This window comes from Natrix helvetica, assembly GCF_964273705.1.
Source record: "Natrix helvetica genome assembly, chromosome: 2".
Classification (NCBI taxonomy): Eukaryota; Metazoa; Chordata; class Lepidosauria; order Squamata; family Natricidae; genus Natrix; species Natrix helvetica.
In genome coordinates, this window is record NC_138552.1 from 66,584,336 (window position 1) to 66,601,070 (window position 16,735).

At 41.5% G+C, this 16,735-nt stretch overlaps 1 protein-coding gene across 1 annotated transcript; it reads left to right on the plus strand.

Annotated features, from left to right (window-relative positions):
* The first annotated feature begins 8,477 nt into the window (after positions 1 to 8,477).
* GAS1 (growth arrest specific 1) lies at positions 8,478 to 12,196 on the plus strand. Its single transcript, XM_081944273.1, has one exon. The coding sequence runs from the start codon at positions 9,214 to 9,216 to the stop codon at positions 10,159 to 10,161; it is 948 nt and encodes a 315-aa protein (XP_081800399.1). The 5' UTR covers positions 8,478 to 9,213; the 3' UTR covers positions 10,162 to 12,196.
* The last annotated feature ends 4,539 nt before the right edge of the window (positions 12,197 to 16,735 follow it).

Consider the following 16,735-nt stretch of genomic DNA (forward strand, 5'->3'; position numbering starts at 1 on the left):
GTATACACATATAAGTATAGAATGGAGCATGGGAGAGAGAAGAGGTTCTTTGTCTGACCAAGAAACCACTCACAGGGGAAATTGGCTTCAGGACAGAGAAAAGAAAGACCCACCCAGTGTCCTTAAACCCTGGCCTACCACATATTCTGGAGAATGATCAATGATTGTTTTTTGTGCTGATAGATGACACTGAGTGGGATGTGAAAAGAAATCAGTGTATCTGCCCTGAAACTGGTTCACATGAAATTTGCAAAGGGAGCAATGCTGCCCAGCCTCACTGCAAAAGTGCAATAAAAGCTTTGCAGATAGAAATGTTGGTTGGCATACTTTCAGGGGTGGGTTCCTGTCAGTTCTAACCTCTTCTATAGAAGAGGTTCCACAAATCTACAATGCCATTTAGAACTGGTTCCAGCACCCTCCCCCCCGCCTGTCCGCACATCATCAAGATGAAGAGCGAGAGGAGGAATTCTGGGAGTTGAAGTCCATAGGTCTTAAAGCTGTCATGTTTGAACACCCCTGGTTTTTTTTCTAAAGAGTTAGGGGTGCAAGGGTCTTGTAACTTGACTGCTTTAAGACTTGTGTGCTTCAATGCCAGAGTTTCTGAGCCAACATTTTGGTTGCTAAGCAAGAGTGTTGTTAAATGAGTTTCACCACATTTTACAAGTTGGCCACGCCCACCCAGTCACATGACTGCCAAGCCACTCCCACTCAGTTACATGGCTGGCAAGCCACTCCCACCCAGTCACATGGCCGGCAAGCAACTACCACCCAGTCACGTGGCCGGCAAGCCACTCCCACCCAGTCACATGGCCGGCAAGCCACTCCCACAAAGGAGGCCACACCTACAGAAGAGGTTCTAAAAATTTTGAAACCCACCACTGCATACTTGCCTTTCAATATAGGTATGACATGAGGCACATTAATACACCGGTGAGGGAGAACCATGAGCAAATACCTTCTTCAGCAACAAATGCTACCAAATTCAGCCTACAAAAATCTGCATAATCCCTTGGATCAAGTAAGGAATTAGAATGAATCTAAGAACTCTTTTTGGTTGTGTCATGAAAGCCCTACTCTTCTTCCTGGTCATTGGAATGATTCACCAATGGATGCTGAAGACTTGTTTGATGGTAATGGCAGATGAACCTCCTCTACAGCCGTTTCTCAGACTCATGTAAAAGAGGATGTAGACCATGTCCTACCACACTGCAATTTCTCTAGAGATTGTAAATCCTCTTAATCTTACCACTTCTAAAACTCCTACCTGGCAGAGATGATGAAATAAAGACCTCGTCATCATTCCTAGCAGATTGCCAAACCAACATTACAATGTTCTGCAGTCAGATTTTCCTTAACAGTCATGACGGTACATTCTCGGAGTTTATCTGGCATAGTGGCATATCTGCAAAGTCTTTAAAAGTGTGCTGATGCTGCAAAGTTAAGGTGATAATGATTCGGAAGGTCTGAGTTTGGGGTCTATATTTTGCCCAGAGACAAAAAAAAATTACACACAATTTCAATACTCTACTCAATACTAGCTAACCTGAGGTTGAAGCGAACATTTATCTTCAGACTTCTCCAACATGGTGCCTTTCAGATTTTGAGGGGGGCTATAACTCAGTATTCTCATCAGAGTTCAACCATTCTGGAAGTTCTAACCTCCAGAGCAATGTTGAAATTCAAATTTTTTTACTACCGGCTTGGTGGGTGTGGTGTGACTTGGTGGGTGTGGTTTGGTGAGCATGGCAGAAGGATACTGCAAAATCTCCATTCCCACCCCACTCTGGGGCCAGTCAGAGGTGGCATTTGCTGGTTCTCCGAACTACTTGAAATTTCCGAAAAAGATAAGAGAAAGAAGGAGGAAGTATTCCTCCTTATCAAAGAAATTATACAATAAAGGAGTTTGGTTTAGATGGTTATTGCCAGAGGGAATGTTGATCTTTTGGGAGGGAAATAGAATTAGAATTAATACAGTACAGGAGGCTGAAGCCTTCATTAAAAAAAACATTTCTCTCTCCTAGAAGACGAACACAGGAAAGTAGTGAAAAGGGTAGCAAGGTACAAGATATGAAGGAGGGGGGGCTGTGGCTTCACCTGGGGACAGGGAGGAAGGAGCAATATCGAAAAGGCTCAGGTCACAAAAATAAAAGTATTTGAAATATTTGTAATTGTTGATATACTAGAAAGTGACAAAGGAAAAATGATTGAACACATGGTTGATACAACGTAGAATAAGATTCTGTTTTTTGCTTATCTTTTATACATTGCTTTTAATATTGTAAAAATTGTGAGATTTGGAGGGATTTCTACCACTAGCGTGGGAGCTGCCAAAATTTTCTATGTACCCCTTTACCTTTTCCCATAAATGTTTAAAAACCAATAAAATTCTTTTTTAAAAAAAGAAAGGCAATGAAAAATACAAAGTAAAAAATATTCAATTTACAAACCATATTTCAATTACTAAAAGAAGCATACGGATGTCACAAACAACCCTTTGTAACAATAGACATCACAGGAGAGAACATGCATATGGGATGAAGAGGGGACCAAACATTCCCATAATTCCAGCTGAAATTAATTTACTTTCACTTTCTAGCATCACAGTTTGATGCTGTTTTCTTTCTTCTTGTTATTTAATCTGGAAGTCAGAAAATGTGTGCTGCTGCATAGCAATAGCGATAGCACTTAGACTTTTTATATATCGCTCTATAGTGCTTTACAGCACACTGAGCTGTTTACAGTGTATTATTTGCATATTGCGCCAGCAATCTGGGTCCTCATTTTACCAACCTTGGAAAGATGGAAAGCTGAGTCAAGCTTGAACCAGTCAGGATCAAACTCCTAGCTGTGGGCAGAGTTAGCCTCCAATACTACATTTTAACCACTGCACCATGAGGGCTCCTGAATCATAAAACAATACTAGATCTAGAAATTATATTATTAGAAACTTGCTAAAAGCAATTTGTTTACTTCAGAGGAGAGCACAGTGATATTTATGGGCAACAAATGCGCACCCACCAATTTCCAGCCTGTTTAACTTACTTTTCTTAATGTTCTTTTAATTAAAAATAAAACCCAGAAGCTAAATAGCATAAGTCAAAGCAAAGCAGCCACTTTTGTGTTTAAGAGGCCTCAAGGCATCTTATTTATTTTAGAAAATAAAAATAACAGATTGTTGTAGCCCAGTGTTTTGTTTGGAAATGTTTTCTGCTAGGGAAAGAAAAAAAAGGCAAAACGGTTTTTGGGAGAGATCATTCGGGTGATACAGGGCTGACACAGAATAACCTCATTATTTGAACCGTTAGTACCATGATGGCTAACCTATGGCACACTGGCAACCTCTCTGCTAGCATGCACACCATCGCCCCAGGTCAGATCTCCATGGCGTTTCTTTCATGAGCTTCTGTTTCCCTGCAAATGATGAATCTTGCCGCGCTATGCTGGCTGGAGAATTCTGGAAGTTGAAGTCCACAAGTCTTAAAGTTGCCAAGTTTGAAGACCTTTGCTCTAATATATTCAATTGGCTATCACTCCTCATGGATGAAATGTTATGAGAACATCTCAAAATCCAGATATTTTCCCTGATCCCAAAACAGGTTGACTAGCTCCGTCATCTACTATAAAGAAATACATCCTATAATTGAAGTTGTAGTTGAAATGGCTGGTCTGCTTGAACAAAGGATTCGTCTTCCACTTTTCTGCCATGCGGCTTGCTGAATAGATGATTTTTATGTGTATCCCTTGGAACAGTTACATTAATAGTTAAAGAATATTTGACTCTTATTCTGTTTGTAGCTTTGTTTTAGCAACATGTGTGGTCTGCTTTGCAGTTTACATTGTGCAAAAGTTTATAAAAGCCCAAGTCCAGTATGAATTGAGCAATATCGCTCTGTTTACCATACATGGGGTAAATACCCTCTCTAAAACTCACATTTGATATAAATAACAATCTCATTTTCAGAAGTCAGCCAAAGAAGCAAATATGATATTTTATAAAGATGAGAGCCACAGACTACAAAGAAGTCTAAAGAGAGTTTGCAAAAGGTATAACATAACACCCCGTTCTCTAGGATTTCTCTTCTTACGACTGCAATAAAATATTAAGACACAATCTTATCTTTGGAATTGGTGAGAAATGATTGGAATGCACCAAAATATTACTTTAAAAGGATGTTTCTCATTTCTTTTTAGCATAACAAGTCAAGATTTAGTGAAAAACCATCATGTACTTTACAGTACAGCACAATGGTCACGTACTTCTTTGCAATCCAAACATAAAAAAAAATACTGGCTCCTTAGTGACTAAAAAAATATATATTGCAGCATTAGTGTCTGTGAATAACAGTTTATTATTGTATATTAGATGTGTTGGAAAGATAAATACTCTTATGATTGGGGAGAGGTAGCAGAACTACCAACAGCAATGTCAGTTGTTAACAGTGGCCATTCACACAGCTCGTTTGATGGTAACTCACGCACAGCACCTGCCAGGACCTGATTGCTATTCACGGACATGTAATACCTGTCAAAGCACCTCAAATCACCTAGGCCATGGCAGTGGTGGGTTTCACATTTTGTTACCACTGGTTCGCTATGCACACGCCCCCTCGCTTTGTGCATGCACCTGGCCTTCCATGCATGCGCTCTGCTCACATGCACGCCTTCCGTGCATGCGCCCGGCCTCAAAAACATGCCTAAATAGAATGCCTAAATAGAATGGCATAGAGCCAGGGCGGGTAGGAAGGCCCACAGGTGATTTCCGCTGCCGGTTCAGGCAAACCGGTCCAAACCGGCTAAATACCACCTCTGGGCCACGGGTGTCAAACCTGCAAGCCAGATGCATCACGTTCTAGCCATGCCTGGTTTAGCGAAGGAGAAAAGTCATATGTCACATGATGCCGCTGTAACGATGCAAGTTTGACACCCCTGATCTAGGTCTTTTCCTGGCATCATGCAGTTCTCTATAGTTTTCATGAGAACTTTGAGTGGAAAAAACTATGTTTGGTTTAAGATGTTCCTGGTATATTTTGCTTCTGATATGGAACTCGGCATAGTCGTAATCAATGTCTGAACATAGGGCAGCACAGGGCTGACCGCATCTGGACTTGGAACTCTGCAGGATCAGACTTGATTAACATTTGAATAGGAGACCACCAAAGGTTCCCACAACAAAACATACTCTCGAAAAAGGGAGAGGTCAGAAAACAGTACAGTCATGTATTGTACACATAAACCAAGAACTCAACTGGAGGACATCTTTGCCTTTTTAAATCAGTAACGCTGACTAAGCTAATACAATTCGTTGTCTCAGAGATATGGAGTCCACTTTGCCTACTGTGTGTGATGCTTTGGGAAATGGTTGGCAATTCTACTGTTTTAGAATCACAGAACGTTACCAAGTGCTGATCCTTGGTTACAATCCCAACTGCTGGACTTTGTTGGCTTGACATATCGTAAATTGTGCAGGCATGAATTGGAACTGCTCATGAGCTAAATCTTATCATTCAATATGATCTCTTTTCCAATTAAATAAAAGTTGGCAGGAATTCTAACATTTAGTCCAGCTGGATGAACTATTAACATTATATAATAAGTGGTTTCTACCTAAGTGGATGAACTGCTAATTAATGGATATGAATGTAGGTAATTATATTTCTTGTGTTTTAGCTAGGTCACTAATCCTGGTTTTTGCAGGTTTAAACATGGTGCTGCTATACTCATAATTCACATAACATTTTAAATTGTACAAATTTCATTTTTAGTTTTTCAAAGATGGCAAACTTAGGACAAGCGGGTGTTGGAGACCAAAGCCAAAATCTGAATTGCAGACACCTCTTTGATAGAACAGTATTATGCTGTGGTCAGAAAAGCCAGTGTACATAGCAGCATAGCAGAGATCTGGCTTAAAAGTGCTATAACCAACAACTTGAGCCCAAAAAAGAGTGAACTTGAACTTCCATATTTTTCAGACTATAAGATGCATCAGAATATAAGACACACCAAGATTTTGAAGACATATTTTTTTTTAAAAAGTTTTGCATTCTGCAGGCCTCCCAAACTCTCTGCACACTTCATTTTTTTGTGAAAAACAGGGCATGCAGAGTTTGAGAGGCCTGCAAATTACTCTTGGAGGCTGGGAGGGGAGGGGGAGACGACGACGAGCGAAAAACGGTCCGTTTTTCACAAAAATGGGCCCTTTAAAAAAAAAAAAAACCCCAGGGCATGGATCGGCTTTGGGAGGCTTGTAGAGTGTTCCTAGAGTCTTGGAGGGACAAAAACAAGCAAAAAGCCTGTTTTTCACTCGTTTTTGCCCTCCCTAGCCCCCAGGAGCAATTTGCAGGCCTTCCAAACCCCCTGCACATCAACTTTTGCAAAGGAGATGAGATTTTGAGAGGCTAAAAATGCTGTATTCATTGTATAAGACGCACCGAGATTTTCACCCTCTTTTTGAGGGAAAACGGTGCATCTTATACTCCAAAAAATACGGTAAGTCATTGGACAACTATGAGAAGGTCACACTTCTGTCAGTCTAAGTTCAAGAAAGACACAATTCAAACTGTCATTTTAACCAATATGATGCCTACGGACAACCAAGTCATCTCACATCCTGGTGTTGTGAAGTAAAAACGCAGAGGTTGCACACACTTTTCAGCTCCTTTGAAGAGCATACAGTACTTCACTTGGAAATGTAATACTGCTCTGCAGTAGAAACAGGGAAACTGTTATGTGATGCTCTACAATAGATATTACTGTATATAAAAAGGCTGTTTGAAAGAAAACCAGATTTGAGTTCTGGGGAGATTTTCTCCCAAGTGCACGAGGATAGGCTGATTTCTCCCAAATCAAATTCCAGATCCTAAAACATTGGGTAAAATGAACCCCTGGGGCGGGAGGTACAGAGAAAAATATTTGTGAGATTGTTTTTTAAATGTGAAAACAGATTCAGACAAAATAGTTTTACTCATTGGGATTACTTTTGAAACAGATTCTGGCATAGGGACTCCTAATTGTAGGATATGTCTATACTAACTTGAGATTTTAAGACAACTTGTATCCTACAAATTCAGGCTCCCTTTAGTTCTGGAAAATAGCTTTAGCTCTGATTTTTCTGACAGATGGAGCTGCTCCGTTCCTGTAAAAAGCCACAAAGCTGCCTCTTGACAGTCAGCAGACACTGATGCCCCTTGCGGTCAAAAGATATTTGCAACAGTCAAATTTAAGGTAGCAGCACCAAAAGAAACACACACAAACACATAGGTTCAAGATGTATTAGCAGCAAAGCTGAAAGGTACCAATTTTCATTCCCCCTCTTCAGGTTTACTAACCTCTTGTCCTTATAACATGTACTAATGTGAGATCATAGGATGGATATATATTTGTTTGTTTATTTTTTTTTATCCTGCTTCTATTACTTTGTATAGGTAACCCCAGGTAGCAAACACACCTAGCATTCCTTCCTCCTATTTTCTCTACAACAACCCTTTAAGGTGGGTTGGGCAGAAAGTGAGCGACTTTCATGCCTAAGTAACAGTCTCCTATTTGAGCATGGTCACCTTAACCGTTATGTCAATCTATGGGTTCTTAAACCCACCACAACATGCCCTATTCTTTGCTTTCCGCCTTTCAACATGGACACTTTTAAAGCTGTACAGCTTTCCCCCCAGGAATGATTATGAACCTCGTTCAGAGACCTCTCCTCTTATATACTAAATCAATTCTTCTAGCTAAGTCGCTCCTATACTTTTCCTCCCTGGGTTCCTACAGGTTAAGAGTTCAAACCGGCTAAACAGAAGGCAACGGGGTGGCTGATGGTGGATTTCTATGGTCTCAAGTGAAAGTTCAGTGAAAGTTTTAGGGGGACCGGTCCTACGTCAGGAGAGGTAGGCGGGGTGGGGGTGGGGGTGTAGACCCTGACTGTGTGTTATTAACGGGCCTCCCGGATCCCCACAGAGCAACTTACACTTTCACCCCCACCCCACCCCCCCACCCCGGTTGTGCAGAGCAGGCAGCGACACACCTCTCTGGAAGTACTCGAAGTGAAACAAGTGCGCAACTCTTTATGACGATGATGAGCGTTGGGAACTTTCATTTATCTTCCCCAAGTCCCTTTTAGCTTAAGGCGCCCTTAGCAGGCGTTAATGGAAGAGCAGCCCTTAACTTTCGCCTTTTCGGCATTTTTGCCCTCCGTAGAAAGCGGCGTGGAGGAACTTCCTTAATAGGAGGAGGGGGTGGGTGGGTTCCTCGGGGACCTACTGTCAATCTTTTTAAGCCTTTCCTTTCAAGCTTTGAATGTGAGCAGCCCACTAGCCCCCCGGAGCCCCCCCTCCCTTCTTTCCTAGGGATCGTAAAGAAAGAAAAGGGGGGAAAGGGGGTGTGTCAACGGCGGCCCGACCAATGGCGGGTCGCGTAGCGAGGGAAAGGGGCGGAGCGACCGGAGGGGGAGTGGAGAAGAGGAGAAAGAGCGAATCAGTCGGAGTGCTCCAGCCAAGGGGGATGTGTAATAAGAAGGAGAAGCGTTGCTAATTTTTTTTGTTTGTTTGCTTTTCCATGCATGCATAATGAGGCCGGATCAGAACACGCTGCTGCCGCCGCCGCCACCGCTGCGTGGAGGGCACTTTTGTATTTAAAGCCTCGCGAAAGGAAACAGCTCCTCAAAAGTGTCGGCAAAGAGAGGAAGAAACGGCGGATCGCGGGAGGTCGGCGGCGAGGGGAGCCGAAGGGAGAGCTCGGGGACCCGCGGTGAGTCCGGCTGCCTCCTCTTGCTCCAACAGCGGAGGCTCAGCGCGCCTCCGGGGCTGGAGAGAAGTTCAGCGCGGCCACTCGGCATGTGAAGAGATGCGCTGAGCTCCAAGAAAGAAATTCGGCATGAGAAGGAGGGAAGCCGCCGCTCCGACTCAGCAGGGAGCCCATCACCCCGCAGCTCCAGCTTCTTTCGCCGCCTCCTAGCGGCCTCCCCATCCCGGGAGTAAGGGGCGGAGGCTGTCGGGCTGCAAAAAAGGAGAAGGCGCCGCTTTTGGGGGCTTTTGTGAAAAAACCGTTCCCGAAGGAAGATTCCCAGGCCGCGGACGGGCGCCGGGCGGATGGATTGATGAGGGTGACCCCCATGCGCACCCTCGGCAGAACTTCCCCAAACTTTTCTACTCTCGGCAGCCGCTGGGCCGCCTCTCCCTCCGCGCTCGCTTCCCGACCACGACTGCCCTGCGGCCGCCCGCGATGGTGGCAGCCTGGCAGGGAGGAGGACGATGCCTACGGACCGCGCTGCTCCCGCGACTTGCCGCCTTGGGGCTGAGGCTGCTGGTGCTGCTGCTGGGCGCCGCCTCGCCTCCGCCGGGGGTTCACGGCCGGCGCCTGATCTGCTGGCAGGCGATGCTGCAGTGCCAGGAAGAGCCGGACTGCGGCTACGCTTACAGCCAGTACGCCGAGGCGTGCGCGCCGGTGCTCATGGCCGAGGGGGACGGCTTTGCCGCCTCTGCGGCGGCGTCCTCCTCCAATAGGCGGCGGTGCCCGAGCCATTGCATTTCGGCGCTCATCCAGCTCAACCACACCAGGCGGGGCCCGGCGCTGGAGGACTGCGACTGCGACCAGGACGAGAAGTGCCGCGCCACCAAGCGCGCTATCGAGCCGTGCTTGCCTCGGACGAGCGGCGGAGGCGGAGGCGGCGGTGTGGGGGGAACGGGCGGCGTGATCGGCTGCACGGAGGCGCGGCGGCGCTGCGACTGGGACAGCCGGTGCAACGTGGCTCTTAGCCGCTACATGGCGTTCTGCGGGAAGCTCTTCAACGGCCTCCGCTGCACCCAGGAGTGCCGGGCCGTCATCAAGGACATGCTGGCCGTGCCCAAGGCGCTGCTGCTCAACGACTGCGTTTGCGACGGGCTGGAGCGGCCCATCTGCGAGTCGGTCAAGGAGAACATGGCTCGCCTGTGCTTCGGGGCAGAGGCGCTGGGGCCCGGCAGCAGCGGCGCCTCGGACGGCGTCTCTGACGACTACTACGAAGAGGACTACGAAGAGGAGCCCAGTCAGCCCACCAGAAATTACTTCGACGACATGGTCGCGGGCGGCGAGGAGGCTTTCCCGAGGAACCCCAAGGATGGCGGGACGGTCCCTGCGGCCGCCTGGGCGCTGCTCTCGCTCGCCTCCATTTTGCTGCTGCTGCTCTCCTAGCCTACCCTTGGGAGGAGAGGCTCTTGAGGGGGGCCATGGCCGAGCTGAGAGGAAAGAAAGGTGGTGTGGCCTGTGGCGCTTGTCCCGCGTGGGGGTTTCTACTGGCCGGGCGAGGGAGGGTCTCTGACTCTCATAGGATGGCAGAATATCTGCCAAGGAACATAGTATCTTGGGAAGAGGAATCCCCCGAAACAGGCCAGTATCTTTGAGCATCTTGCCTGGGCTTCCTAGTTTCATCAGTGGAGAAGCAGCTGGAAGACCTCAAAGTTGACCAGTCCCCTTGGCCCTGATTTGGTTTTCTGTGTGTTCCTAGTTGTGTAAAGAATTTTCCTCACAGTGGGCATTTGCATTTTCTTTCCTCAGCTTCTCTCTTAAAAATGATGCCTGAAAGGGATGCTCCTGTTGTATTAAATCCCCTTTTTGAAGGAAGGGAATTAACTACAATTAAAAAACTGTGGAGTTTGTTACTAGACCCTTCCTTTATTGACACTTTTCTTTTAGAAGGGTTTCCAGTTGATGTTCAAAATGAATATTCTTTGGAATTCACCTGTAGGTTTTACATATATTGCACATTAGTTATTTTATGAGATCTTAAGAAATGTCTTGACTATGCATGTCGGGTGTAGATTGTGCAGTGTTTATTTTGCTGTGTGCACGGACATCACCACTTGCAGCTGCCTAATTACATACAGCTGGGCTTTTTCCTCAATACTGTATGCATCCAACTAGGAAATATACAGTATGCATGACATACCTGTACATGTGCACTATGCAAATTATTGCCATTTGGCAATTGACTTTAAACAACACTAAGCAGATTGTCTCATGGTTACAGTCAACTTGAAAACAGTACATGGAACCAATGACTGCTTTTTTTCCAAGCTGTCCTCAGTGAAGTTGGGAAGGTTTCCCTGCAATGCTTCCAAAAGTGCTGCTTTGCATAACAATTCAACAAGTGACTCCTACCATCCAGTTAACATCCATAGAATTCATAATTACACTTGACTGAAGATGCAGTTTTGATTCTTTTTAATTGGATAGGTGTGCAGGCATAGAGGGAAGAGGCTTCAGAGTTATTTCGAAGATTCATATATAGTAAGTTTAGGAATTTTTTTTTTGCAGAATGAAGTATAATACTGGCATGTATTTGTCATCCGTGATGATTGCACATATTTCATTTTTACTTTCTTGATGCATATAGCCTTGGAAGGTTTAATTAGCTTCCGGGTTTTATGGGAAGTAGTAAAGACAGATACATAAATTTCCTATATCACTGTGATGATACACAAGTTCATTCTAGATGTCTGGGATGATATGTAAGTTCATTGTTTTTCCTATAGTAATGGTTTCTTTTCCTGTTCAGGGTTTGTATTAGTTTTTGCATCAGTTAGAATTGCAATACATAAGTTCACCAGCAAATCTCTCTTGCCTCAGCCTAGGAGGGGAAAAATGCTGAACTGTTGGCTGTTGAACAATGCAACCTTTGTCTCTAAAGAGCTCTGCACTGCCATCTTCAAAAAACACTTTTTAAACTCAGTATGTAAAAATATCCTGAAAAGTTATATTGCTTCTAATCCTATCAGGGGCTGACCTCTGGTAAATTTTATATAAAATGTATTTAAAACTGGTTTTGTTACCAGCTGTTGTTACTTGTACATAGAATTTTATAAATTGTATACTTTAGGAATAATTTATTTTTTAAGAAATTAAAAGTTTTAAATGTACCCCATCTGCAAAAAATAATACATCTGTTATTCTTTTATTGCAAAGAGGCAGATATAATTTTGTATGTTAAGGAATACAAACAAAAGTAATTCCCTAAATGAAATAATGTACAGAGCTTTTTCAAATAGGTCTGAATTTAAATTTTGTATTGTTTGAGGGATTTATGAACTTTGTAGAATTGTATACATGTTTCTCTGGACTTCCTTAAACATTGTATTTTTATAGAATGTGTGAAAAGGCCCTATGTTTAAATATCTATTGATTGTGTATTTTATGTGTAAATTAGTAAAGAGAAATTTTTAAAGAAGAATTATGGTGAAGTTGTTTTTAAACTACTCCAAATAGGACCAGAGTGGAATATAAATGGAAATAGTTGGGTATAGATTTTGTTCTTCAAATTACTTACTATGAAATAAATTCATTGGATTCAGTGGCATTCCTCTGAGCAATTGGAGAACTTGCCAGCTATATCTTAAGTAAGTTGGTAATTGCTTCCCTTCAAAAAATATTTCCTTAGAGCAAAGATAGTAGATACAGATATGAATTATGTTAGCATGGCAACAAGTTAGTGTATGATTGGAGACAGTTATTCCAGTTACGCATTTTGCATTTCCACAGAAACACAATGCTGTGTCCCAATTTTTTCACTAAAATAAAAATTTTGTGGATGGCAATTCATAGGAAGGCCTCTTGTTTGTAGATAAGTACCAAACCCATAGTCAAATATAGAGTAAAACATTTAGAATAATGATTTCTGAATTGAAGCCACTTTGCAATCCAGCTCATCTTCCTTTCATGCAGGAAAGAGCAGATATAATGAACCATGTGGGACCAACAATGACAAGCCTGTGTCTTACACTGGCCTTAGCAGTTGTTTTGCAGCCCTCTGAAGGCTGGTTTTCTGCCAGAGCTACTGATCTACACTCAAACACCCTTAGATAAATAATTACGCTCTTAAGCTGTCTCGAGTGCTGATACACTTGACCTTGTAAATAGAAATGTTTGCAGTAAGAATAAACTCTCAGCATTTGAAAATCTTTTAAACATTAACACAAAAGAGAGAGCTTGGTCCTCGGGGGATTGAGTTTGAACTGTGCCAAGCTAGGCACTTGCTTAAAAAAAAGTTTATTTATCTTGTATCCCTGCTGTTTATTTAAAACTTCTTTTTCAATGCTGTGATTGGAAGACAAGTCAGAAGATTAAAAGCTGCAACAAATAAACCTTGACTGCTGAGGAAGAAAGATCAGCAAGAACTGTTATGTTTTCTTAGATAACATTTTTTGGTATGTGAAAACCATCAGACCTAAGAGTTGTTAGAAGCAATTAACAAAATTGTAAATTTAGTATCTCCACCACAATGCACTATATCATTTTTTAAAGAATATTGCTGTTTTCATTAGTTCATTGAACCTGACATTAAAAAGTTCCACTTACTCCACTGAGTTTCTAGTCTTCAGGATGAGCTTAAATTCATTTCTTCAGTCACCGGAAATGAGATATTTTAAAGTCAACTTTGATGTTTGATCTGAGGTAATAGCTACCCATTCTTTATACTCTTGGGAAGAAGCTTGGGCCATAGATTTTTCTCAAAGAGAAAAATACATTGGGGAGCAGAATTATTTCCTGGTACAGAAACTAGAAGTTCCTAGTTAGTCCTCATTTGAGAAATTCTTGTCAAAAGTAGATGCCTATATTTACATGGCATCTGGAATGAGGATTCTAAATGTATTCTTTGCAATTTTTAAAATAAAAACCAACTGGAGTTGAGCTCCACAGAGAAAAAAGGATCCTAATTGATGTATTGAATGTCTTCACCCCAAAATTCTCAGCAACGACCTGGTGCCTTCCAGATGTATTGGATGTCACTCCACAATTTTTAGTCTGCATGGCTGATTCTAATGGCTGAGAATTAGTAATTGTGAAGTCTAGCACATCTGGAGCTCATCAAATGGATGAGATGATCATTCTATAGACATTTATATATCGCAGTCAATTTCCTTGTTAGTTTCTTTGAGACATTTATAGATTATTTTATAATACTGATAATAAATTAAAAAAAATAATGAAGGAAATAATAAGAAGAAAAAGTTCCTCCACTTTGCTGCTGAAGATTTGCTTCTATTTCCATTCAATTTCCATAAGTTAATTTCTAAGAGTTTTATTATCTTGAGCAACTGCAATTCAACACTATCCTATCCAGCAGGTGAGATTTGCCCAAAATAGGATGTGTCTCAAAGGATACTTGAGAAACAGATACAGCAATGACTTCTTTGATGTTTACAAGATTTCTGAAATATTTACAAGCTTTGATCCACCCTGACCAAATGAGTGGGGGCAAAGAATGCTTCCTCCTTCCCACTGTGTCTCTCATTACTTCCCCCCTCCCCATTTCATGTAAAATAATCTACTGGATACCCTTGTGCCCCTTTTCTTCCCAGTTACCAGATTTGAATTCTCAGTGACAGTTTATTTGTCTTTGGAGGCACTTCAGTGACAAATGTTTAAGGGAGTATGAGACAATGGTGGAGAATAAGAAGGCAGTTCATTGAACTGACAGTGACCATACAGTAAATAGAGGCAGATTCAAGCTTCACTGATCACCCAAGAGCACTGTGAGGCTTTTGTACACAAGCACAATGGATATAACATAAGGTCTCTGTTTATTTGTAACAATATATAAAAGTGTACGTGGGCAAGCATGGATCACCTGAAAATAAATATGCAAACAAAATGGCTGAAAGTGAAGCAAACTGTCTTAACCAACTTATTTCCAAGTTGTGAGATTAATAATAATAATTTATTAAATTTACATGCTCCCAATTCTCCATAACTCTACGCAGCTCACAATAATCAGAGACAAAACTTTTAAAAAATGGAGAAGATTATTCCTTTAAAAATCACATGGAAATCACAATGTGGAATGAGAAATTTTATATTTTAAACCACTTTTATGTATTATGTGTTGACAATATAGTATATAGGTAACTTGAAACAGGATTTGTGATTCCCTAGAATTATGGTTTATAAAATTCTGATTCCACGGCACCCTGTGTGAAACTGAATATCCTAATCCTTATGTTCTCTGAATGCTAAAAATATTATCCATTTTAGATGCAAATGTGGTATATTTGCATATTTGTATCTAGATGTTTTCTACTGGTAATAATATGTAATAGCTCTGACAAAAATATGAGTATATTCATTTTAACACTATCATTAATTTTCTTCATTTCAAACAACATAAACTGCCTTAATTGGGAATTTGGGATCAAATAAAGGCCTAAGTTTAATTGCATTCTGATGTTCAGCAATCTGGTAACCATGCTGGGAAAATTTCAAAAATGGGCTTTGGCCAATTTCAAGAACTCTTTTATAAGTATGTGTGTGTGTGTGTGTGTGTGTGTGTGTGTGTGAGTGAATTTGATTTAGTTGAGTTAGCACAACACTTTATTCCACACTTTATTCAATGCAGGGGAATTCTGGATAGACAGAACATTTCAATATGTCTGGTCCCTATATAGCGGAATACAGGATCAGGTAAATCATAAAGAAGCAAAAAAGAGAAAATGTCTATGTATGTACATATACCACAGAAGGGAAGAAGTTAACATAAAACTTAACATTAGGCTTAGAAGAAAAGATGAAACGGTTGCATATGTGAATGCAGGCCTACTGTATTTTACTTGAGGTATTGGATGGAGCAGACAGTTGAAAAGCCTTCACACTTACAAAAGTGATGCAGTATTAGCATAAATACTTTCTAAGGCATCCATTTAATCAATTTCTCAAATAATGGAATGATCTACTACAAAATAGTGAACTGTATACACTATATTTTGGCACAAAGATGGTCATTCTCCCAGTAGTAACCAGGGACTCTAAATAAATGATTTCAACAACGTTTTATTAAAGGAGGACAAGAGCCCTCAAGCTGCATTAATCGGGGAGAAGTCGAGTGGCACTTTTGTCATGGAAATGTTAAGCACATAATAGTTCAGGCAAACAATGTGGAGCCACTTCATTCTTTCAGCCATGCTGACACCTCTTAAAGAGGAACTGCAGGGAAGGATGTGGGAAAGATTTGGTTTTTGGAGAACTTGCTTCAGCTAATATTTTTTGAGACTTACCTCCAAAAGACTTTACTAAGGGAATGGACAACCATGGAAGAGATACCATGTGATCAAATATAATATGTAGCTGATCCTTTTATTTGCATTTGCTATGGGTCCGAAGGGACAGGGAACTGACAGAAAGATTAAAAATCCATACACTTTGTAGATCTGCAGACCTGGTAGATCAAACCTATAAACAACCTGATTTACATGCTTGAAACTAATGAAAAGTCAAGTATACATTCAGCCCCAATATGTGCAGATTTTAAAGGGAGCAGGAAAAGGAATAAGAGGAGGTGAAGAAAGAAGAAACAGTGCAAATGTTTTAAAAATAAAATATGCTGATTTTTCAGGGTTACGTCTAATTCTTGATATTCTTTTTTTTGAAATTTTTTTATTGTTTTATTTAAATAAAAACACAAAGAATCATCCTTCATTACATCTTGCAGAAAGCGTGTTAATTGGTTACAAATAAATTTTGTGTGTTTCTTCCACAATCATTACTTATACTTCATTTATATTGAATTGTACATTTTGAATCAAAAATCTTTATGTATTTTACTATCAAAGTACCACAATTCTCATTTAACTATAATTATTTAAACGTGCTTTTATCTGAAATCATTTGTGTTTAAAGACACAACCACCTATTGGCATTCATTAGCAATTTCAATAAACCTCCAATAACATTACACTTTTATAACATATTCTGAAAAAAAAATCAAAAAAAAAATCTA